The sequence below is a fragment of the Eumetopias jubatus genome, unplaced genomic scaffold, assembly GCF_037043125.1.
Source record: "Eumetopias jubatus isolate StellerSeaLion01/CBP00866 unplaced genomic scaffold, mEumJub1_p1.0 scaffold_1, whole genome shotgun sequence".
Taxonomy (NCBI): Eukaryota; Metazoa; Chordata; class Mammalia; order Carnivora; family Otariidae; genus Eumetopias; species Eumetopias jubatus.
This window is the reverse complement of record NW_028274807.1, coordinates 200,666,360-200,688,892: the sequence shown is the minus strand read 5'-3', so window position 1 is coordinate 200,688,892 and position 22,533 is coordinate 200,666,360. Positions and strand designations below refer to the sequence as shown.

The 22,533-nt window shown below is 44.5% G+C and overlaps 2 protein-coding genes across 5 annotated transcripts; one reads left to right on the top strand and one right to left on the bottom strand.

Annotated features, from left to right (window-relative positions):
- Positions 1-565: 565 nt before the first annotated feature.
- On the bottom strand, positions 566-7,768 carry NME6 (NME/NM23 nucleoside diphosphate kinase 6). Of its 4 annotated transcripts, XM_028124360.2 has the most exons (7): positions 7,295-7,465; positions 5,706-5,851; positions 5,218-5,314; positions 3,401-3,503; positions 2,420-2,459; positions 1,843-2,003; positions 566-1,564 (listed from the first exon to the last, which is right to left on the bottom strand). In XM_028124360.2, the coding sequence occupies exons 3-7, from the start codon at positions 5,305-5,307 to the stop codon at positions 1,398-1,400; spliced, it is 561 nt and encodes a 186-aa protein (XP_027980161.2). In that variant the 5' UTR covers positions 5,308-5,314; positions 5,706-5,851; positions 7,295-7,465; the 3' UTR covers positions 566-1,397. The 4 variants fall into 4 exon arrangements, with proteins under 4 accessions (XP_027980161.2, XP_027980162.2, XP_027980163.2 ...); XM_028124361.2 differs by lacking the exon at positions 5,706-5,851 and having other exon boundaries at positions 7,373-7,768; XM_028124362.2 differs by lacking the exon at positions 5,706-5,851 and having other exon boundaries at positions 7,429-7,510.
- On the top strand, positions 5,665-22,181 carry LOC148165126 (uncharacterized). Its single transcript, XM_088023355.1, has 5 exons — positions 5,665-5,701; positions 7,333-7,583; positions 7,876-7,917; positions 20,868-20,944; positions 21,814-22,181. Exons 1-5 carry the CDS (start codon positions 5,665-5,667, stop codon positions 21,824-21,826), a joined length of 420 nt encoding a protein of 139 aa, XP_087879481.1. The 3' UTR covers positions 21,827-22,181.
- Positions 22,182-22,533: the final 352 nt, after the last annotated feature.

Here is a 22,533-nt window from a genome sequence, read left to right as displayed (position 1 = left end):
TTTTTAATTTGGTGTGTGCCACTTACCCTTTTTTTAAGATTTTATTTATTTATTTGAGAGAGAATGAGAGATAGCACGAGAGGGAAGAGGGTCAGAGAGAGAAGCAGACTCCCTGCTGAGCAGGGAGCCCAATGTGGGACTCGATCCCAGGACTCCAGGATCATGACCTGAGCCGAAGGCAGTCGCTTAACCAACTGAGCCACCCAGGCGCCCAAAATTAATCATTGTTTTAAACCACTAGATTTTGAGGTGATTTGTAATGCAGCAATAGGTAACTGTCATCCTCATCTACAACAGAGACATGGCTAACTTTAGTGGCTTTATGCAAATCAGAAAAAAAGTGAGTCATAAAAACATGCCTCTACTGGGCAGACACACCTTTGTTCAAATAAAAAGCGTCCCTCTAGGATGCAGCCTTAAGCCAGGTGCACAGCATGGATTTGGACCCACACTCAGCTCTGTCACTGGGTGCCTTTATGCACTAGACAAGCTTGCACACTGTGTGTGAACCTTCTCGGAGATTTCTACACAATTCTCTCCATTTAGCATAGACCAGAAACTTGGCTTCAGGACAGTTGTTTTTTTAATTTATTTATTTTATTTATTTTATTTTATTTTAATTTATTTATTTGACAGAGAGACACAGCGAGAGAGGGAACACAAGCAGGGGGAGTGGGAGAGGGAGAAGCAGGCTTCCTGCCAAGCAGGGAGCCCGATGCGGGGCTCAATCCCAGGACTCTGGGATCCTGACCTGAGCCGAAGGCAGACACTTAACCGGCTGAGCCACCCAGGTGCTCCTTTTAATTTATTTTAGAGAAAGAGAGAGAGAGCAGGGGGAGGGGAAAAGCGAGAAAGAGAGAATCTCAAGCAGACTCTGCACTGAGCATGGAGCTTGATGTGGGGCTCGAGCCCACGACCTAATCATGACCTGAGCCGAAATCAAGAGTCAGATGCTTAACCGACTGAGCCACCCAGGCACTCCTGTGACAGGTTTAATTACTTCACTTAAGGAGAGCAAGAAAGCACCTCGAGTAGTGCTCCTAGCCTTGAGGATTTAGTAGAACGTTGACTTTTATTGAGGAAGACAGGCCACATGGTGCTTATTAGAGAGTCACTGCATTTTTCAGGCAAGTCAATTAGGCAAATTCCTTGAAAAAGATGAATAGTTTTCAGAGAAAAGAGGAACCATTATTCCTCTGAATCACCCATGAACATTCTGGAAAAGAGGTAGATAGAGAACTAGGTTCTAGAGCAGGTGGCAGTGAGGAGCTAGATCCTCAGGTGGGTGTGGTGCCCAGCAGAGATGGCGCCATGATCCCCAGGCCTCCCTGGTCCCAGGACGTCTCTGAGAAAAGGCTGGGCAATGCCACCAGTCTTCACAGACCACCAGGCTTGCATCAGGCTGGTTCTGGGCCTTCTGGTCCGGCTGCACAGTGGATGCCTCCCTCTGGACTGTAGCGCACAGGGCCACAGCGCAGCTGGGGCTCCTCTTCCTCATACCAGCGCTGTTCACTAAAGTCAGGGAAGAAGGCTGCAATCTCTCTACTGGCTGAAACCACAGAGTCTGTAAGGGGAGGTAAGAAAGAGAAGGGGTTCTCATAGGGAGTGCAGGATGGAGGCAAGGGGCAGTTATAATCAGATTTAGAAACCTGAGCCTCTAGTTCTGTCTGACCCTCAGTCCTGGGGCCACATCTGCTGAGATGGCCACAAAGGACCAGAAATGCAATTGGGAGGAAGGTTCACGGCAGGGTTACCTGGCTCTCAACTCCAAGATATGGCCTAACCACCAACCACAAACTATCCTCCCTTATTTGTGGCTGAGGACAGGGGAGGCAGACTCACCAGAGCCATGGGTTGTGTTGCGGGTGTCAGTGAGGCCGAAACTTCCACGAATTGAATCTGGGGCCACATGACGTGCTCGAAACACTCTGGTGGGTCCCATCAGTGTCCTCCAGAGCTGGATGGCATCCTTGTGGGCGAGGATGTAGGCTCGGATTGGCCCGCTGTGTGCCAAAGGAACACATGTGAGGAACCTGGCTGTGTGGTCAAGGAGGGCACACAGTAAGCAGGGCACGAATAAAAGCACACTACATCCTGAGAGCTACCCTGCTAAATACCAATGCTGCTTCAAGTTGCAGGTGATGGAAGGCCACTATGGGTGTACAGAAAAGGCCACGGAGGTCAGCAGAGTTGCTAAGTAGCATTCAACGATACTCTTCTATAGCCATTGGACCAATAACCATCATGGGACAGGTGCTACCAGGTCAGTGTTGGCTTAGTCATGGTCCCAAGCCATGTTTCTTCAGACACTTAACACTGATTACAACTCTACACAAGGTCAAATGAAATCAACAAATTTAGGGAGCAGGGGAAGGTAAATCTTGGTGGATAAAGATGCCGAAATGAAAATTAGAAGTACCTGGCCATGAACTCCACCAGCCGCTGATAGAAAAAACGCCCTGCAAAGAGAGAGTAACCATCAAGACATGGTGCCCAAGAGAATTTTTTGTACTTCTGCCTCCTTACTTGGAATAATAAAAACTGTTTTATTTAATTTTATTTTTTAAAAGATTTATTCATTCACTTTCGAGAGAGTGTGCAGGCGGGAGGGGCAGAGGGAGCTTCAGGCTAAACGTGGAGCCTGACATGGGGATTGACCCGAAAACCCTGAAGTCATGACCTGAGCTCAACCAACTGCACCACCCAGCACCCCAATAAAAACTGTTTTAGAGAAGGACCTTGGAATCTGACATATCTGGGTTTGAATCCAGGCTCTGCCACTTACAACCTGTGCAGTTTCGGGTAGGTCATTAACTTCCCTAACTCAGGTTCCTAATCTGTGTACTGGAGATATAACAATACCTATGTCATAGGGCACTAGAGAAAATTCAATGAAACCATGAGCATTAGGACAATGTCTGAAAGCGTAAACACTCACTAATAACTACTGATATCATCAGGACATAAAACTAAATTTCTGGTCGGGACTACGAAGTGGAACCCTCCTAGAAAATATATATATTAATAGATTTAAGTAATTCATTTGAATGAGAGAGAGAAAGAGAGAGCACAAGCGGGGGGAGAGCAGTGGGAGAGGGACAAGCACTCTGAACTGAGCAGGGAGCTGGCGCAGGGCTCGATCCCATGACCTTGAGATCATGATCTGAACCGAAATCAACAGACACTCAACTGACTGAGCTACCCAGGCGTCCCCTAGAAAATATTTTTAAAAGATTGATAATCATGAAAAGTTTGTGTATAAAGCAAAGCTTTAGAAGAATGTCTGCAATTTGACAGTTGGTAGGTCAGAGACAGCCTGCCATTGTGCACCCAGCTAAAATCTCTCTTGCACACGTCTTGGGAGAGAGAAGCCTCCCATTCGGAGGATTGTTGATCCTACCTTCATGCTCTTGGTAAAACTTCTGGCATTCTTCTTTTCTCCACAGAAGTTCTCTCATTCGTACAATAAGGAACTTGTTGCTCAGAATCTGCTGATGAACAGCCTGGGTAACGTCAGAGATAAAAATCGGTCAAAGGGACCATATGTGTGAATAGGAGACCCAGGATGACCAAAAGAACCATGAGGACCCATCAGAGCCCAGGACTTGAGGGCCTGTCCCATTGTTGGGTCAGAAGAGCAGGAAGGTGGGGTGAGGTAAAGACCTTTCGTCACGCGGCCAGAGCATGAGCCTCGGGTGCCATCTCTGCCCTTCCGTTCCTCCAGCCCCTTGAGCTGAAGCCCACATGACCCAGCCTCAGACCATCGAAAAATCTCTTGATAGTGGTCCTGCCTTGAGTTTGTCCCACTCTCTCCAAACCATCACACTTGACAGATTAAAAACATAGTAACTTACACGTCACACTCTGGTCAGAACCTTATTCATGGAATGAGGTACAACTATTTTAGCCCAGTGCTCAAGGCTGTACTTTCCTTGACCTCCACCTCTTCCAATTCTCCAGCCTGCCTGTGGCCCCCAGATCCACCACACACATTCCTGCCTCAGTATCTCCCTTTGTAGAACTTCTGCCCTCCTGTGCACTAACCGAAGTCTACCCCGCCTTCGAGCCTGGCCAGGTCCCAACACTTGCGGGCCACCATTCCTGAATGCTCTGGTCTTTCTCTGCACCACAGTGAGCTGACCTAGCAGAGCTGCTCAGTATTTATCGACCCTCCCCCAGTTCCAACAAGATTCTGCACCCTTCTCTCCAGGACTGTGAATAGGAAGTAATATGATTGTTACATTACATGGCAAAAGGGATTCTGCAGGTGTAATTAAGGTTGCTATCAGTGGACTTCGCTTTATTTTTTAAGGTTTATCTATTTATTTTAGAGAGTGAGAGCATGTGTGGGGGAGAGAGAGACAGAGAGAGAGAATCTCAAAAAGACTTCCTGCCGAGCGTGGAGCCCAACACACAGCTTGATCCCATGACCCTGAGATCACGACCTAAGCTGAAATCAAGAGTCAGACGCTCAACTGACTGAGCCAGCCAGGTGCCCCATCAGTTGACTTTGCTTTAATCAAAAGGGAGATTATCCGGAGGAGCCCAATTAATCACATGAGCTCTTTAAAAGCAGAGTTTTATCTGGCCAGGGGCTAAAGGAGAAGTCAGATTTAAAGCGTGAGAAGCACTAAACACACTGTTGCTGTCTTGAAGATGGAGTGAACCATGTGGTGAGGAACGTGAGTGGTCTCTAGAAACTGACAGCAGTCCTCTCCTGAAGGCCAGCAAGGACCTCAGTCTTATAACCACAGGAACCAAATTCTGCCAACAACCTGAATGAGTTTGGAAGTGGATTCTTCCCCCAGACCCTCCAACTAAGGACCTGGTCAGCTGATACCTTGACTTTGGCCTTGTGAGACCCTGAGGAAAAACCTACCTGAGCCTACTGGACCTCTAAATTTTAGAATTGTGAGATCATAAACATTGTTTTAAGCTGCTAAGTTTGTGGTAATTTTTTGCACAGCAATAGAAAACGAATACACATACACTGTCTTGAGGTTTGGTTCTTATTGTATTGGATCCTTATATTTTTAATCTGCCCCAATTCTCCAGTAGATTTTTAGTCTTTTTAGGGTCAGAGCCCATAGCTCCTAGCTTTGCCTCCACAGCATCTTGCACAGGACTGTGCTGTCAGTCTTCACAAGTGGCCCTGTGGCACCAGAAAGAGAAGCAGTGCCCAAGGCATACAGTAAGAGGCTTAGGATTCCTTCTTACCTCCAGAATCAGGGGGTGAGCAACAGCATCAGGCTTGATCAGGGCCAGAGTAAGCTGGAGAGCCTGAGGGCTCCGCAAGATTGAGGTCATCTCACTCCTGCCATCAGAAAGCTGGATTAGGGACCTATCAGTGCTGTGCTCCCCACCCTCCCTACTCCAGAGCCATGCAGCCTTGCAAACCCACAGCAATCTCACTCCCAAAGCCTGTGGCAGTTACATACAAAGGAGTTACCTATTCAGGAGAAATTCAAGTTTAAACTTTACCCATCTCTGCCAATATTCCCTTCACTTCCTAACTTTTCTTTGTGTTTTAGAGGATTTATAATTTACATTGCTAAACATCCTGGCCACAAAGGTACAATAACTGTTTCCTTTCCTAAGGCCTTCTATCCCATAGTGTGCTCTCATCAGTTCTAGAATTGGAAGATTGGATGGACAAGAATTGGGATGTTGCCAGAATACCCCAAAGAAGTCTGCTGGATACGTACCATCTCTTATCTAATCTTACAGATAGGTCAGGATCTCCCAAATCAAATCCTTTAATACACTCAGCTATCCTCAATGGCAAGGCTTGTGGACATGTAACTCCAAGGTCAAGGACCAGTTGTAACCATTTTGGCAGCTGAAACAGTGCCTACGACAAAGGTCAGTTTAATTGACTAATTGAACGTCTACAGCCTTATTCTGTCCATCTTTGTATTTCTAGTGTCTAGCATGGTGTAAGAGCTCAATAAATAATTGTGGAAGTGATATAAGGAACATAAAGGTATTTTTTAAACCGGACTAAGAGAATTTGAGGTCTCTCCCAACTGTGAGATTCTATTCAGATGTAAGAAATTGATCATCTGATCAGGACTAAGAACTAGGTCTCAAAAGATTACCTGGTGGAGCTCCTAAATTTGCCAACAAATATGGAGAAGGCTTCCATGAACACACACAGGGACAGTGTGGACAACACTCTCCTTTCTCTTAGGCTGAAAGTAGCCTGACAATCATGTTAAAGGCAGTGCTAGGGTCTCCCCTACTCATGTCCTTTCTACAGTTTTCAGCTGGATGCTCCACTCAAACCACAAAACTAAGTCTAGTCTAACTAGTGCAAGATCAGCCAACCCTTCCTAATATCCCAGTTGTGAGTAACCCAAAAGCAAATGGAATCTTCAACGTAATCTAGGGAGAGATATCCTTGACACTTCCCTTCCCTCACTCTCCACATCCATGTTAATCACCAAGTTCTGGCAATTTTACCTAAGCAGTATATCTCAAATCCATACAGTCCTCTCCTTCTCCAGGACCACCACCCAAGTCCAAGATTCATTATCAACCTTCCCTGGACTTCTGCAACAGCCTCCTCCATGGCCTCTCAATTTCTACTCCTCCGAGCCTCTACAATCTGTTCACACAACGGCCAGTGAACTGGAATGGAAAATGGAAATCTAATCATATCATTTCCCTCCTTAACCCTTTGCGAGAGATGTTTCCACAGTCCACAATGTGCTTCCTCTGGTTACCTCCTATTCACCTACTAGATCTTACCTCACTTCCCCTATTATATAGCTTTTTGGACATTTTCTTCAGTTACATCTTCACCTGTTAGGTCAACTCTATTAAAGCAGGGGTCTGTTTTGCTCATCATCTTATTCCCAGTACCTAAGCAGAATGAATGTTGTTGAATGAATGAATGAATGAATGAATGAACCTCATCCAGCTATTGCAAGGCGAAGCTGCCAGGGGCTCTCCAGGGAAGGATGTGGTTCCTTTCCTAATGCCAGCTAAGTAATGACTGTCTTGGCCCTTGGTTTAAAACAAATGCTGAGGTTAAGAAACTCGCTCAATTTTAAAGTTACTCCACCAGAGAACCACAAATTTCATAAGTCGCCTGGGTATTAGCCTTCACACCTGAGGTGCCCATTCCTCTGCTTCCGGGAGGACGGTGACCAAGGCCCCGCCCCCCCAGGCTCCGCGGGGACCTGGAACCCCCCAACTCTGTCTCGCGTCCCCATCCCCTACCCTCCACCCCGACACCTGAGGCCCAGCTCCCCAACCCCCCAGGCTCTCAGCCCCATTTCTTGACACCAACCCCTCTCCTCGCTGCCCCTCATTTCTCCGGGCCTGCAGCCGCGCGACTCCTGGCCCTCGTACCAGGACCTAAGCGCACCCCAGATTCAGGGCTGTTCGGGCCCCAGCCCAGCGGGAGTTCTGGTCTGGATTCACCTGGTCCTCCACCGCGGAGCCCGGCCACCAGGCACCGCGATAGCTACCCTGCGCGGCCCCAGCGGGGTCCTTCGGGCGTTCGGCCGGGCAGCCCTGCTGGGGGTCCTTGCCGGGAGGCCGCGGAACTACGGGGCCGCGGAGGCTGGGTGTGTGAGGTCCGCGGGGAGACGGCGCAGTGGGAGCGGCGGGCCGAGGCGAGGCGAGGCGAGGCGGCCTGCAGCCCGAGGGCGGGCCTTGCCGGTGGCCCTCTTCTCTCCCCAGCGCTTGTCCTGGGCCGCACGAGAGGACAGAGCCGTCTTGGGCGGGAACAGCCCCTCCGAGCCGGGGCTCGGGCGCCCTCAGGCGGGAGGGAGGCCGGCGTTTCCGGGCGGCCGTGCGCGGGGGGAGGTGGCCGTCTGGCGGTGGGACGGACCTTGTCTGACTGTCCTTTCTTCCTTTTCTGTCTAGGCTAGTGCCTGGCACGTGTTTGGTGGCCAGTACTTGTCGGAGGTACGTGGAGGGCGAAGGACTTGTGCGCTCGATCGCGATCGCCGAGGCCGCCGTTGAAAGTCTCGAGCTGCGAGCGACACGGAGACGCGAGGGAGCACAGCTCATGTGGGGGTGATGACCCAGGGTTCTTGGCTGGGGTCCAGGTGTCCGTAGGCCGTGAGGGGAGCTAGTCGTAAGGGCCTTGAACATGTCGCTAAGAAATTTGGGGTGCGGTGGGTTACCCAGGAGTCTGTTGAAGCAGTGCAGCGTGAGATGAGAACTGCGGGTATTCTTGGTGTGTAGTCTGAGTATGGAGAGGGAACAGTGTGGCAGGTTGAAGAAGGGTGGTAAATTTTTTTCTTGGGAAGAGTCACTGACTTTGCAAAGAGTGAAAATAAGCCATAACTGTCATCAATGTAAGTATATATGTATTTTTAACTGACTCTGGTGCCAGATATACAGGTGTTGCTCTCCTGGAAGGTTGGAAGGCAGGTCGGTGTTTCTGGCACCTTGTTTCCACCAGGTGTCTTTGGGAAAGTCGAGTCCTGCCTGGCTGGTGAAGGCACAGGTCCATTTCTGCCTTCACAGGATGAGAGTAAACTTAACCATGTGATACTGCCCAGACATCAGGTTTAAGTTTTATTTTCCAAGTACACCAGGTCCAATTTTGTTTTCTACCTTTTTTTTTTAAGACTTTATTTATTTATTTGAGAGAGAGAGAGAGAGAAACAGCATGAGAGGGGAGAGGGTCAGAGGGGGAGAAGCAGGCTCCTTGCTGAGCTGGGAGCCCGATGTGGGACTCGATCCCGGGATTCCGAGATCATGACCTGAGCTGAAGGCAGTCTCTTAACCAACTGAGCCACCCAGGTGCCCTCTACCTTTTTTTTTTTAAGGTTTTATTTTTAAGTAATCTCTATACCCAACAGGGGGCTCCAGCTTAACAACGGTGAGATGAAGAGTGGCATGCTCCACTGGCTGAGCCAGCCAGGCACCCCGTTTTCTACCTTTATCTTCATTAATATACCTTTGAACTAAAGGGACTTTGCCAATTTTTAGACCATGGTCATTAGTTCACCTGTCTTACACACTGGAGAAGGCTTTAGTTCCATATTTTATAGTTGCTTTGACTATCCTCAGCAACAAGCCTACATAATGAAAGTAAGGCAGATGTGATTTTAGGAGGAGACCCAATAAATAACACCCTTTTTCTGAACTTGGGCTCAGGACCAACAGAAATAGAGGAATGGCAGGCAGGTGGAGACCAAATATCAGCTTATCTAATACTGATGGAGTTGATGGAGAACATAATTTAGTGTGAGAACCAAATTCGCCTGCCTTCTAATTCTGTGCTGCCAGAGTTCAATGCCAGGTCTCTTAAAAGCTTTAAAGCAATAGCAACAACAAAAAGAATCTAAATCGTTAACGGCATACAAAATGATCGCAGTATTGCCCCACATTCACTGAATTTAAAAAGTGGACCACCCCTCGCTCGTAGCAGATTTTGTCCCTAGAAACCTGTCAAAAGACTCTGATACTCAGTGGTATGTGAGGGAAGGTGAATAGGCTGAAAAGGTCTTGATTCAATGTCACTGGGACTCAAGTAGTTCTATACCAGTTATTCAGTCTCCTAACTTGTGAGTCTAAACTCAGTTGGGAGAATCACCCATTATGAGGTTAATTATGACCTGTGTTCATTATATCCTGAGGGGCATCTACCTGTGTCTAGTCTTGTCTTTAGCCAGTGGTATTTAAGATGATGCCACCTTCTTGCATTGTTAATTTACAGTAGTGGCAGCCCCAAACCAGGTCTTTGAGATGCCTTTCTTTTTCATCCAGCATATTCAAATTTCTTAATACCATTTCTCTTTTGGGTCCTTTGTTTCTGGCATCCCCAGGCTGCATTGAGAGTGGGCTCTTAGGACCTAGTTTACCCATCCCCACTGTGAGCAGTCCTCAGTTGGCCACTGCTTTCTGCTGTTGAGTTGGTCAGGCCCAGGACACTTGGCTCCTGTGGTTGGAGGGCAGGAGGGTGGTCCTTTACCCCATGAGTTTCAGTTGAGAATCACTCTGGCAGGTTTTTTTTTTGTTGTTTTTTTGTTTTTTTAACCTGAAGCTGATGTTATTTCTTCTAAAGTTTGTTGCTTCAGGGACCCAATGAGAATCGAGACCTCTGCCATTCCTCAAGATACTATCTTCGGCTTCTGGATGGATCACATGGGGAGTAGTATTTCTTTGAGACACTTCTCTTTTGGCAGTTTTTTCCCCCTGTGTTCCCCTACTCCTTTCCAGAAGGCTCATTGAATTTCTGGCATTCTTATTGTTGGAGAGAAGGAAGACCTTGGAGCCAGCTCTTTGCTAGGCTACAGAAAGTAGGGGAGGAACCAGGGCCATGCCCTGGAGATTGTCTCTTAATTGTTTTCCAAGATGTCAACTTTCTTTTAAGAAAATCTCTCTTTAAAAAAAAAAAATCTCTTGTCCTTTGTTTTCATTCTTGTACTGCTTCTAATCTGATGGAGTAGGTTTCTAAAGCTATGCATTTCTTCCTGGACTTCCTAAACATACGTGATTCCTTAAGACTGTGTGCCAGGCACAGGCTTTTCTCATCTTGTCAACCTCTGTGGCTGTGGTTATTGCATTGAGTGGTTTTTCTACTTCAGTCTGAGAAGATGACATATTCTATTTGTAATAAGGGCATTGTTTTTGTTATAAATAAAACCTACCATCTTTTTAAGATTGAAGCTGCATTGTAAATCTCAGAACTATAAAACCCTAGCCAGAGTTATTGACAAACAGACTTGCAAGTGGGGAGTGACCCTTAAACCATGGAGAAAAAAAAAACAACACATGAATTCTTCTGGTTTTAGCCTTTGGCTTTGAGTCTAGCTCAGAGCATAAGGGATGGAATTTGGGACAGCCTTTTCATGGTTTCTGCTGGACTGGGACTAACAAAGTTTGGAGCTTACACACTTGTGTTCCTTAGCATGTGTGGAATTTAATTGCATTTTAAAGCCCCTGGCCTGTCGAACTAGCTAAAAAACATAGTAAAGGACCAAGTACTTCTTTTACCCCAATATCTAAAAGGCGTGTATAGGGAAAGACTTCCCTGTAGTCCAGGCTGTGCCTCAGCAGGGCCTGCTCACCAAGGGTCTTCTCTGCTGCTTAGGCTTTGCAGATGCCCCCACAAGGGAAGGCAGTGGGTCTGTGCTAAGGCCAAGGTCAGTGCCCACACCTTAACTCTGACGTGCTTAAGCCGTAGTGCTTGTGTAAGGACAGTGCCTTTGCTGAGCCATGTGACTGGCATTTCACTAAGGTACTCATTCATCCTTGCCTGTATATAAAATCGGAGTTATAAAAACTCTTGCCAGTGAACAAAGTGGCCAGCATTTCCACATGGCCAACTTGGGAAAAGTGTTTGAAATGCCTCAAGTGCTGGTCCCATCATAGCCTCAACTTGTATGTGATATTTCACTCCCAAATTCCTCACCAGGTTTCTCTTTTATGTTCTCTGCCAAAACAAGAGATCCTAACATTCCTTTGAAAAGGAATCTTTTCATTCATTAATCCCATCCCTCCACCCCTGCCAGAATTTTACAATTCCTGTAAAACTTCCAACACAGAGCAGCAGAACTTGTGGGCAGCTGGCTTCTGAAATAAGGAACAGAAAAAAGGGCAAAGCTACACTTAACCTGGCTCTCTGTCCCTGAAGCTTCAGCCAGGGGACGAGAGTTACCCTAAGAGTTCAGGAGTGTATAGAGGAAATCCTCGTGGACCCAAGGAATCAGTCCAGGAAGCATTCCCTTTCTAATAGAGTTGAAAATAACTCTTTGGTTTCAGCCTGTGTGTTTGGGAATTGGTTAAGAGGTTGGCTTAAAGATGAAAATGAATTCATTTGGGATGTGGTGAGTTTGGAGTGATGGTGGGACATTCAAGCAGAACTAGCTTGGTGGCGGTTGGATAGTTAGGTTTGGGAGTTATCAGAGTGGTGATAGTCGGAAATACGTCAGTGAAGAACCGACCATGGGAAAGAATGCAGACGGAAGACAAGGTCAAAGACCAATCCTTCCCCTGTCAGTAATTTAAAAACTTGTTTATAAAGGGGCGCCTGACTGGCTCAGTCGAAAAATCAGCAACTCTTTGATCTCAGGGTCGTGAGTTCAAGCCCCATGTTGAGTGTAGAGATTACTTAAATAAATACATAAACTTAAGAAAAACTACTTGTATATAAGGGAAAACAATAATTGATTTAATCTAGCAGCAAAAACGATTTATGTATAAGAAAGAGTAGAGAGGGAAGAAGGAAAAACCACAGATTGTGTGAAAGTTGTAGCTTTTGTTTCCTGTGGGTAGACTGCTCATCAGCTAGCAGCCAACAAAGAGCCAGTATTCTTTCCTGGGGCAACTAAATGGATTATAAAATATCAACTTCACTTGCTTCTGGGTTCTCCAGAAGACCTCTAGAGTTCCAGTGAGGTGTATGTGTCAGGTTGTTTCTGGATGAATAATGTCTTATCAGTATCCTTTGTAAGCCCCATCATCAGGCCAGGTCTGCTATTTCCCTTCTCAGAATCTCTGACCTTCTCCCTTTTAATCAGACTCAGCTCTGGTCCACGTTAGCCCTGAGGGTTTCAGTTTCCTTCCGAGGTGGCAACATGAGTTGAATGTTGTTTTGGGGGCATTGGCTGTATAACAGTATTTAAACCCCTGAATATTAGCAGACAGTGCCCAAAAGAGCAAGGGAATCCTAGATACTAATACAAAAATTTGGAACCCATTTTATATCCTGTTTACTCACTGGCCTGTTTAATCAGGAGATTAAGTCCCAAGGGTTAGTTTAGTCAGGTTTAGCTAATGAATATTCACAAACCAAGTGGATCATAACTGAGAGCATTTACTTTTAAGAATAAAAATCCTGATAGAAGTTTCTAACTTTGAATCACCATCTCTGCTCACAACTGCTGAAACATATTTTCCATTAAAAAAAATATTTAAACACTCTCACACTCACTTTTTAGATGAAGTGTGTATTGTTTCTTTTGCCATAAATGTTATAAAACAACTTTCAATCCCCTGAGCTGCACTCCTGCCGTTAGCCATCCAGTTTTCCAAAAACTCAGGCATGATTCTTGGTTTCATTTTTTGCCAGACTCCCCTCAACAATCCCTCAGCAAACCTGTCCACTTAACCTTCAGCTGTACATTAAATCAAATCACCTCTGGCCATCTCCTAGCCGAAGCCAGCCTCATCCCTTCATGTACTGTCTATCCCTTCTGTGGCTTGTTTTTCATACAGCCATCAGATTGATCTTTTAATTTTTATTTTTTAAAATAAATATATATTTTTAGGTAATCTACACCCATTGTGGGGCTCAAACTTACAACCCAGAGATCAAGAGTCACACGTTCCACTGACAGCCAGCCAGGTGCCCCCATATTGATCTTTTTAATGCATAAAGCAGGTCACATCACTCTCCAGCCTAAAGCACTTCCGTGTTTTGCTGCTCTACTGAGAACAAAAGCCAAACTCCTCACCATGGCCCTTAATGCACGACCTGACTTGGCCTTTGCTGACCCCTGTTCCTTCCTCACAAACCGCTCTTCCCTCACTCCTACCATTCCACCACTTTGTTCCCACCTCAGGGCCTCCACAGGAGCTGCTCATTCTGCCTGAAGGCTCTTCTACCCAGTATTGCTCCATTCGCTCAGCATTGAGTCACCTCCTCAGAGAGCCTGGCCCGATTTCACGGCCGAAAGCCACACCCTCGCCCAGCATTCTCTTTCCCATTACCCTTCTCTGGTTTTCCTCAGTACCTGTACCTATCTTTGTTACTCTAGCCCACCCTTTCTTCTGGCTTTATTAATGAGAGGAAAATCCGGCTAGCTGCCCTCCAGATCCACTTGCCTCTTCGCTGCGTGTGTGCGTGTGCGTGTGTGTGTGTGTGTGTGTGTGTAGGCTGCTTTGGAGGAGGAAAGGTGAGTCCCCTGAGCCAAGTGCAGGGGACTCCAGAGTTTTCGGATCTGGGGAAGTGCCCGCAGGAGACGGAGATGGGCCTCGCTCTCCTCCTGATCTTTTGAACCTCCGGGCCCAGTGCTGCCACAGTCAAATCGGGTGTACAATGGAATAGTTAGTGTGAAACCGTGACATGTATCCTCTGGGAGCTGGGGCTTATAGAACCGTAGAACCTGAAGCCTCTATCTTCCTGGACGATCTGCCCACAGCAAGGAAAAAAGAGAAGTTACCCTCACTCTGCCTCCCTAGCCCTAGCAAATTCCAACCCTAGTACGTAACCTTTTACTCTAAATTCTATATTCTGACCCCTAACTGCACCTCTGGCAGTGATCTAACTCTTAACTTGTAACCTAAACCTTGCTCTTCTGACCCTGACTCATTCTCTTCTGACACTGACCTTGTAACTCTGACCCTTGATCCTTAAACTGAAGCCCTAAACCTCAGGCCTTTGCCACAGCCCTAACATCTAATCCACCACAGTCCCTGACCACCACTCTAACCTTAACTCCTCTGATACTACTTTCTAACCCTAACCCAAGCCCTAGTCCCTAAACTTCTAACCCTTTAACCTTAGACCTGGTTTCTAGATCCTGAGGCCCTGATACTTATCTTCTAAACTTGTAATCTGCCCTTAATCCCTAAATCCTGACCTATGGATTCTAACCTTTGAACCCTCACCCATAAACTGCTAACCTCCAGGATCCTGGAACCCCAGACCCCCAACCCTGACTGCACAAATGACAAGGCAGTACTTCACCCTACCATAAGCCACAGACCAGGGGAATTGCAGCAACTTAAACTGCGTAGGTCAGAGGACATAGTGAATGAATGCCAGCAAATTAATCCACCAGGCACAGAACATGAAACAACAGGACTCCTAGAAAACCAGAAGAAAAAAAAAAGCCAGAAAAACCCTAAATACAGGATGTGTTAGACTAGCAGCAAGCCTGAACAAGCCTTCAAATCTCAGAAGATGGGCAATGAAAGTCCCAGTCATTGTGACCATACTTCTATGTCCCAACACAGTAGCCTCAGTCAGCAGGTCATCCTAGACCCATGATGGAAGAGAACTGTCCTTAGTAAGTGGTAAAGCTCTCAGACACAGATGAATGGCTCAGTAAAGCCCTTGCCCTAGGACACAGCAAAAGAAACATGGATGGCTCAATAAAGCCCTTGTCCTAAGACACAGCAAAAGAAACCTCGGCAATACAATGACCACCATAACCCAGGAGATAGAAGTCATAGCCAGCATTACCATTCCCCCAATTTCCCTAGCACAATCACTGGGATTCCAGGAGAAGCCCAGAAACCAGCTAACAACCCAGCTGAACAAAAACAGGAACCTATATGAAACCAGCTCTTTCCCCAAATTCCAGACCCTCACCTAGAAGGGATCCCAGAACTCAGTCTTCCACCATGAACCAAACTTGAAGAAACAGGCACAAATCTTCTTCCCTCATGGAGAGGACAGAAGAAGTCCATGCTCTGATAAAGGTGGAATCCCAGAATCCTCCCCTTTGTCCCATTCCCAACCCCTTCCCCACCACCAGGGTCCCTATGCATACATAAGAGGCAAAGGACAACTAACAGTAGTGATAGAAAACATTTACTAATAGTACTGAGGAGGTGCTTTATCCTGCTTAAGCTTATGTGACTTCTGTATGTACCTTGCCCTTAGGTATAATTTGCTTTAATTTGAAGAATACTGCTGAAACCTAAAATACATATATTAGAAAAGAAGGCTGAAGAATCCATCATCTAAGCTCCATCCATCTCTACAAGTTAGAAAAAATAAAAAAGGCAGAGTTAATAAGCAAGAGATTTTTCAAAATGAAAAAAAATACAAGTTTATTTTAAAATTTTTCTGTGGTTACACATACAGCAAAGTGAACAAATCTTAAGTATGCACCTTCTAAATATATCTACACCTGAGTAACCATCACCTGGATCACAATACAAAACATTTCAAGCATCATGCCGGCAGTTAAAAGCAATATTACAAATGAGATCGGGGAATATTTAAGAAAATATTTTTAAAGATGACAGGAAAAAGCAGGAAAGAAAACCTTAAGAAATGGGAGTAATGAGATAGTGCTTAGATATTAAATGTAAACTGCAATAATTAAAATTTTGGCATTGGAATAGGATTGTCAGTCACGGACAAAACTTTCAGAATGAGGGTCTTGTGTATAGAAGAATAAGTGTTTGAAAAACAGTCAAAATTATTTTTAAAAAGAAAAATGATTGGGTATAGACTTATCTTACAAAATATATTTCTTATAAATATAAGAAACTTCCATCAAATAGTGAAGTATATGTATATATAAAAGTCAATGGTATTCCATGGGAAAGAGTAATGTTCATAAGGTTGAGAATTCATCTGGAAGGAAACCTACACTTTAACCTCAACCACATACATGATAAATTCTGCCTGACTTTAAATGGGTAAAAGTGAAATATAATGATGAAAATGTTGGAATGAAATTTAAGAAAATATTTTTACATCCTTCGTGGTGAGGAGACTTTCCCAAGCAAGATATGGTCTAGAGGCCATAAAGGAAAGGCTAGGCCACTTAAATAAGTAAATAAATGTCATAAAAGACCAAGAATGAACTATAGACTGTATTGTAAACAATTATAGCTTGTTGGCAACTACAATAAATAAATGTCCCTTACCCAATGGCTAATAAATACGACTCTACAAATTGATAAAGTGAAAACATGTCCAGGCAAATTACAAAAGAAGAAATGAGTTGTCTTCTGCTCTTTGGATTAGAGTTCTAATTGTCTTGAATGGAGCGTCCGGAGGAGTCATTTCTTAATGCAGAACTAAAGACTTGTGATCTATTAGGCGAGGGTGTATGACTCTCCCTGACGTTCTTTGGAGCTCCAGTCGCTCCCAATTGCCTGCAGCACATCTGTCCTTAAAATATAGTCCTCATCTCAAATCTGTTATGTCCCCCACAAAGTCCAGCATCTCCCTCAACAATTACCAACTGGATTATAGCATTTATGTAGAGTTCTTGTCTTTAGCCTTACCGTAGCCAGTCAAGATACTGTTCCATAAAATTACTTAGCTTGGTTATTTTCTTCCCTACCCCCTTCAGTGTGGTTCTGCAATTTAAAACACAGCTAGTGCAATCCTTAGTGTTTGTATTCCATCTCGAGTCCCCCCACATCCTGGTTGGTTTTAATTGTTTATGTTTGTGTATGTGAAACATAACTGTGGTTTCAAGGGAGCTGTACCAAAAGATATGCTCAGAGAAGTGCTGCTCCCCCCTCATTCCTGCTATCTTGTTCCCCTTCCCTATTTCTTTCCATCATTTCCCCACCTACTCCCTACAGGGAACCATTCTTTTTTGTTTCTGGTTTACCCTGGGAGCCTGATGCGGGGCTGGATCCCAGGACCCTGGGATCCTGACCTGAGCCGAAGGCAGATGCCTAACGACTGAGCCACCCAGGCGCCCCATTTGGGTTGTTCTCAATTATTTGCAATAACAACGCTTCAGTGAATAACCTTGCACATATATATTTTTGTATAGAGGTGTGTCTTCAGAGTAGTAGATTCCTAGGAGTGAGATTACTGGCTTGGAAGCGAAGTATGTACCTAGGTTTGTTAGGTATTTGCCAATAGTTTTGTTAGGTATTTCTTAGGTATTTCCTTCTGCTATTGATTTCTAATTTTAGTCCATTGTGATTAGAGAATATATTTAGTATGATTTCAATCCTTTCAAATTTATTGAACATTTTTAATGGTCCAGGATGTGGTTTATCCTGGAGAATATTTCATGTGCACTTGAGAAATATGTGTAATTCTGCTGTTGTTGGATGAAGCGTTCTATAGATGTCTAGTTAGGTCTGTGATGTCTGTACAGGGATAGTTACTCCAGTCTTCTCTTTTACTTTGGATCTTCTGCTTAGTTCCTCTATCCAGGACTGAAAATGGAATGTTGAAACCTCCAGCTGTTATTGTGGAATTGTCTATTTATTTCTTTAATTTGCCTCATGTATTTTGGGGCTCTATTTTTAGTTGCAAAAATGTTTATATGTCTTCTTGCTGGATTGACTCTTTGATCATTATAAAATATCCTCTGTCTCTGGTAACAATTTTTGGATAAATTCTACTTTGTTTGATATTAGTATAGCCACATCAGGTTTCTTTTTGTTACTGTTTTGTATGAGTCTTTTTTCATCCTTTTATTTTCAATCTATTTGTGTCTTAGAATCCAAAATGTGTCTCTTGTAGCTGGCATCTAATTGGATCATGTTTTTATTCATTCTGTCAATCTCTGCTTTTGATTTTAATGTTTAATCCATTTATGTAGTTGTGGATAAGGTAGAATTGTCCTCTGTAATTTTGTAATTTGTTTTCTATTTGTCTTATGTCTTTTTTGTTCCTCTGTTTCTCTGTTGTTGCCTTTTCTTGTGTGTTAAATATTTTTCAGAGTACTGTTTTAATTCCCTTGTCATTTCTTTTACTTTTTTATTTGGGGTGAGAGAATGTGTGTGCGCATGTGTGAGTGGGAGGGGCAGAGGGAGAGAATCTCAAGCAAGATCCACACTTAGCACGGAGCCCAACATGGGGCTTAATCCCATGACCCTGAGATCATGACCTGAGCTGAAATCAAGAGTTGGATGCTCAACTGACTGAGCCACTGAGGCGCCCCTCTTTTATTAGATTTTTTAGTTATTTCCTTAATGATTGCCCTGGGGATTACAATTAACATCTTAACATATAAGAGTTTAGTTCATGTTAATTCCAACTTAATTTTTTTTAAAGATTTTATTTATTTATTTGACAGAGACACAGCGAGAGAGGGAACACAAGCAGGGGGACTGGGAGAGGGAGAAGCAGGCTTCCCGCAGAGCGGGGAGGCTGATGCGGGGCTCGATCCCAGGATCCTGGGATCATGACCTGAGCCAAAGGCAGACGCTTAACGACTGAGCCACCCAGGCGCCCCTCAACTTAATTTTAATGCTGTATAAAAGTTTGCTTCTGTGTAACTCCATCCACCTCCTCCTTTGTGGTGGTATTATCATACAGATGTCATTTTATGCATGTGTTCGGGGCATGTTGGAACAGATTCAAGCCCACTAACATGAATTCAGGGGAGGTTTCTACTTTGTCCCTTAATCTCATCTCCTCTTTGCCTCTTTTTTAAAAAAAGATTTTATTTATTTATTTATTTGAGAGCGAGAGAGGGAGGGAGAGAGAATCTGAAGCAGACTCCACACTGAGCACAGAGTGTGATGTGGGGCTCGATCCCACAACCCTGAGATCATGACCTGAGCTGAAATCAAGAGTTTGGTGCTTAACTGACTGAGCCACTCAGGCGCCCCTCCTCTTTGCGTCTTTTTTTTTTTTTTAATATTTTATTTATTTATTTGACAGAGACACAGCGAGAGAGGGAACACAAGCAGGAGGAGTGGGAGAGGGAGAAGCAGGCTTCCTGCTGAGCAGGGAGCCGGATGTGGGGCTCGATCCCAGGACCCTGGGGTCATAACCTGAGCTGAAAGCGGACACTTAATGACTGAACCACCCAGGTGCCCCCTCTTTGCATCTTTTTTTTTTTTAAAGATTTTATTTATTTATTTGAGAGAGAGAATGAGAGCTAGAGAGCATGAAAGGGAAGAGGGTCAGAGGAAGAAGCAGACTCCCCGCTGAGCAGGGAGCCCGATGTGGGACTCGATCCCAGGACTCCAGGATCATGACCTGAGCCGAAGGCAGTCGCTTAACCAACTGAACCACCCAGGCGTCCATCCCCTCTTTGCATCTTAAACAATTTTATCTTCATATTAAATCTCTGTCCACTTCTTTTATTTCTATAGACATTGTCTGGTCTCTCATATCTGAGGAAAAGACATGTTTACACTAACCACCCAGTGCCATCAGATATAAGCAATTTTCTCTTTAGAATTGTAGGACTCTTGTTTTTTTTTTTTTGTAGGACTCTTGTTGCATGGGACCTCAAGAAGACAATTGAGTCCAGTGGTTCCTAATTCTAGTTTTGCATCAGAATTTCTGAGTTTGGGAGGCTTTTCATTCTTACTGCATGTTGCCTGGGGTTCATTTCAGAACTTCTGATAAGAATCTCATTCTATTCTTTTCATTCTTTTTATGCTGTGTCCTAAGAAGTGACAAGAAATTGGAGCAAATGACTATAACTTCTAGATTGTGTCGAGTAAATGTCCTTAGTCTTAAGTGATATCATTAGTCTGCAACTTACAATTTTGGGAAAGCGGAAAAGCATTAAAGCATGTTAAGAAATAAACATATATTAACACAAGCATGTATTTCCTCATCCTTTCTCAGTTTAATGTGTACATGTGTACATATGTGTTTCCCTAGGACCATTACTGTATGTTCTATATAAGGATCTATGCAGTTTGTTCTAGTAGAATCCTCAGTGTGGAATTGTGTGCAACTCTCTAAGCCTCCATTCCTTTGTCTGTAAAATGAGGATGTACTTCTTAAGTTTGTAGTGAGGCTTAAGTAAGTTAGTGCTTGTATAGTATTTAGAAACCATACTGTGGCCAGGCAGTATTTGTGCCCAATATGTTTTCTTTGGATAAAAGTCTCTCTTTTATGGTATGGTTGAAATTGCTGAAACCAGATCCTGGTGTATTGAAATCTGTGTCACTCACATGACGCATATTCAGCTCCATAATGACCCGAGCCCTCGAGTTGTATCTTTAGCTGCTCTTGAGGCACCTGTCCCATCGTTTAGATTTCTGGGGTCATTTGCTCACAATCTGTATGAGAACAGAGAGAATCTATGGCCTAAGTCCTGTAGTTTTGGGATGCGAACACAGAATAGTTGATATTTTTAACAGATTCTGATTAACGAAGAGAAATATTTGCCAGCCAGAATTTCTACTGAGAATCATTTATTGAAGAAGCAAACATCAAGGAGTTTGATCCTCTAACCATTGGTTTCCTCCAGCATCAGCATTCTCCTCCACAGGGGATGATACTGGAAGTGACAACCATTAAGTTTCCCTTGATCGTCGGGGGATTCAGCAAGTTCTATAATTCTTCACGGTAAGTTCAGGAGTTTTCCTGCAAGGGAAGTATCGGCTTAGAGAAATCAAATTTGGGAAAGTTAAGAGAAAAACTACCACATTGATAACTACACCCACAGTCCTGCAGGAGGAATGGCTAAACCATTATTCTGTGAATTAAGGCAGACTAGAGACATTCTAATGTCAATGAAGAACAGGAGCACAGAGTGGAAGTGGGAAGAGAAGAGGAGAGCTAAGGACGCAGATGGCTATGTGAGTCTTTGAACCCCAGGAGAGCCAGGGGGCAGAAAGGTGGAGGATAGAGGCAGTGACATTGGTGAAGTAGAATCTGGTCGGAGGCCTCTGAGGGTGCCATGGGCAGCATAGAAAGTGCTATTAACAGGGTCTGGAGGCTGACCAGCCAGGTTCAAGACTCAGCCCTGCCCATTCCTAGCTGTGTGGCCTTGGGCAAGTCACATCCCTCTGTAGACCTCTCCATCTTTCAATATGAAATGTAGCTAATAGCAACACCTGCCTCATGGTGAGGGCTGTAGAAACATGGGGGAGGAGATACAGGCAAAGCATGGGACCCAGGACAAGGTACACAGCTAGCAGTCGATAAGTGATAACTGTTAGTCCTCCCACCAAGGATATTGTTATTTTCTTTTCGATCTTGTCGAAAACAGTTTCCACCGTGCTTTGGTAAAGGGCTGTGGGGAGGGGCCACTATTCGTTCATTCATTCATTTATTCATTTATTCCCTTTCTCCTCATATTACAGCCAAACATTTTAATGAGTTCAGTATGTCTCTTTTTATTTATGTGTTTGCATAAAATATGTACTGTTTGTGGTTATTTTTAGTTTACATAATGGTAGTGAGGTACTTGAATTATTCTCTTTTTCGCTCAGTGCAATATTGTGAGATCTACTCACACTGCCAAAGTGGACATCTGTTTTATTCTGAAAGCTGCATGGACCTCTATGAAGACACCTTCCACAGTTTACTAGTTGATTTCTGGACTAGTCTCACCCAGGCTGCCTTCAAAATGGCCACCTGCCACCACAAATAATACTGCAATAAACATGTATGTCACTTTACAAAGCTATGAGAGAATTGCTTTGTGATTTCCTAGGTTTGGAAATGCTGGCCCGCTAGATATGCGTGTATTTAATTTCTTACTTTGCCTAGGAAGTGGTCGATTGCTCCTCAAGAGTGGCTGTAACAGGGGTGCCTGGGTGGCTCAGTCGGTTAAGCAGCTGCCTTCAGCTCAGGTCATGATCCCAGGGTCTTGGGATCAAGCCCCACATTGGGCTCCCTGCTCAGCAGGGCATCTGCTTCTCCCCCTCCCTCTCCCTCTGCTCCTGCTGTCTCTCTAATAAATAAAATCTTAAAAAAAAAAAAAAAAAGAGTGGCTAGGACAGTCTTCACTCTTACTACATGTCATGAGAGTACAGCATTGGACATGACCCAGCTTTCTGATTTTTACTCGTATAACAAGTGCAAATTGGTATCTTGTTTCAATTTGAACCCGTCTGGTTATTCACGAGCTTCTGAACATCTTTCTTATGCTAATTAGATTTTATCTTTCTTGTATAAAACCATAGCCTCTGCCTATTTTCCTGTTGGTT

Excerpts from the sequence above, each read along its gene's own strand:
- NME6 (XM_028124361.2), bottom strand. The coding sequence starts at position 5,307 with ATGACCTCAATCTTGCGGAGCCCTCAGGCTCTCCAGCTTACTCTGGCC. Across the intron at positions 2,004-2,419 it reads CTGGTGGAGTTCATGGCCAG|CGGGCCAATCCGAGCCTACA; the intron begins GTACTTCTAATT and ends TTTGGCACACAG. Across the intron at positions 1,565-1,842 it reads CAACACAACCCATGGCTCTG|ACTCTGTGGTTTCAGCCAGT; the intron begins GTGAGTCTGCCT and ends CTCCCCTTACAG.
- LOC148165126 (XM_088023355.1), top strand. The coding sequence starts at position 5,665 with ATGTTGCCAGAATACCCCAAAGAAGTCTGCTGGATAC. Across the intron at positions 5,702-7,332 it reads CAAAGAAGTCTGCTGGATAC|CCGCGCGACTCCTGGCCCTC; the intron begins GTACCATCTCTT and ends CCGGGCCTGCAG. Across the intron at positions 7,918-20,867 it reads GTGGCCAGTACTTGTCGGAG|GGGATGATACTGGAAGTGAC; the intron begins GTACGTGGAGGG and ends TCTCCTCCACAG.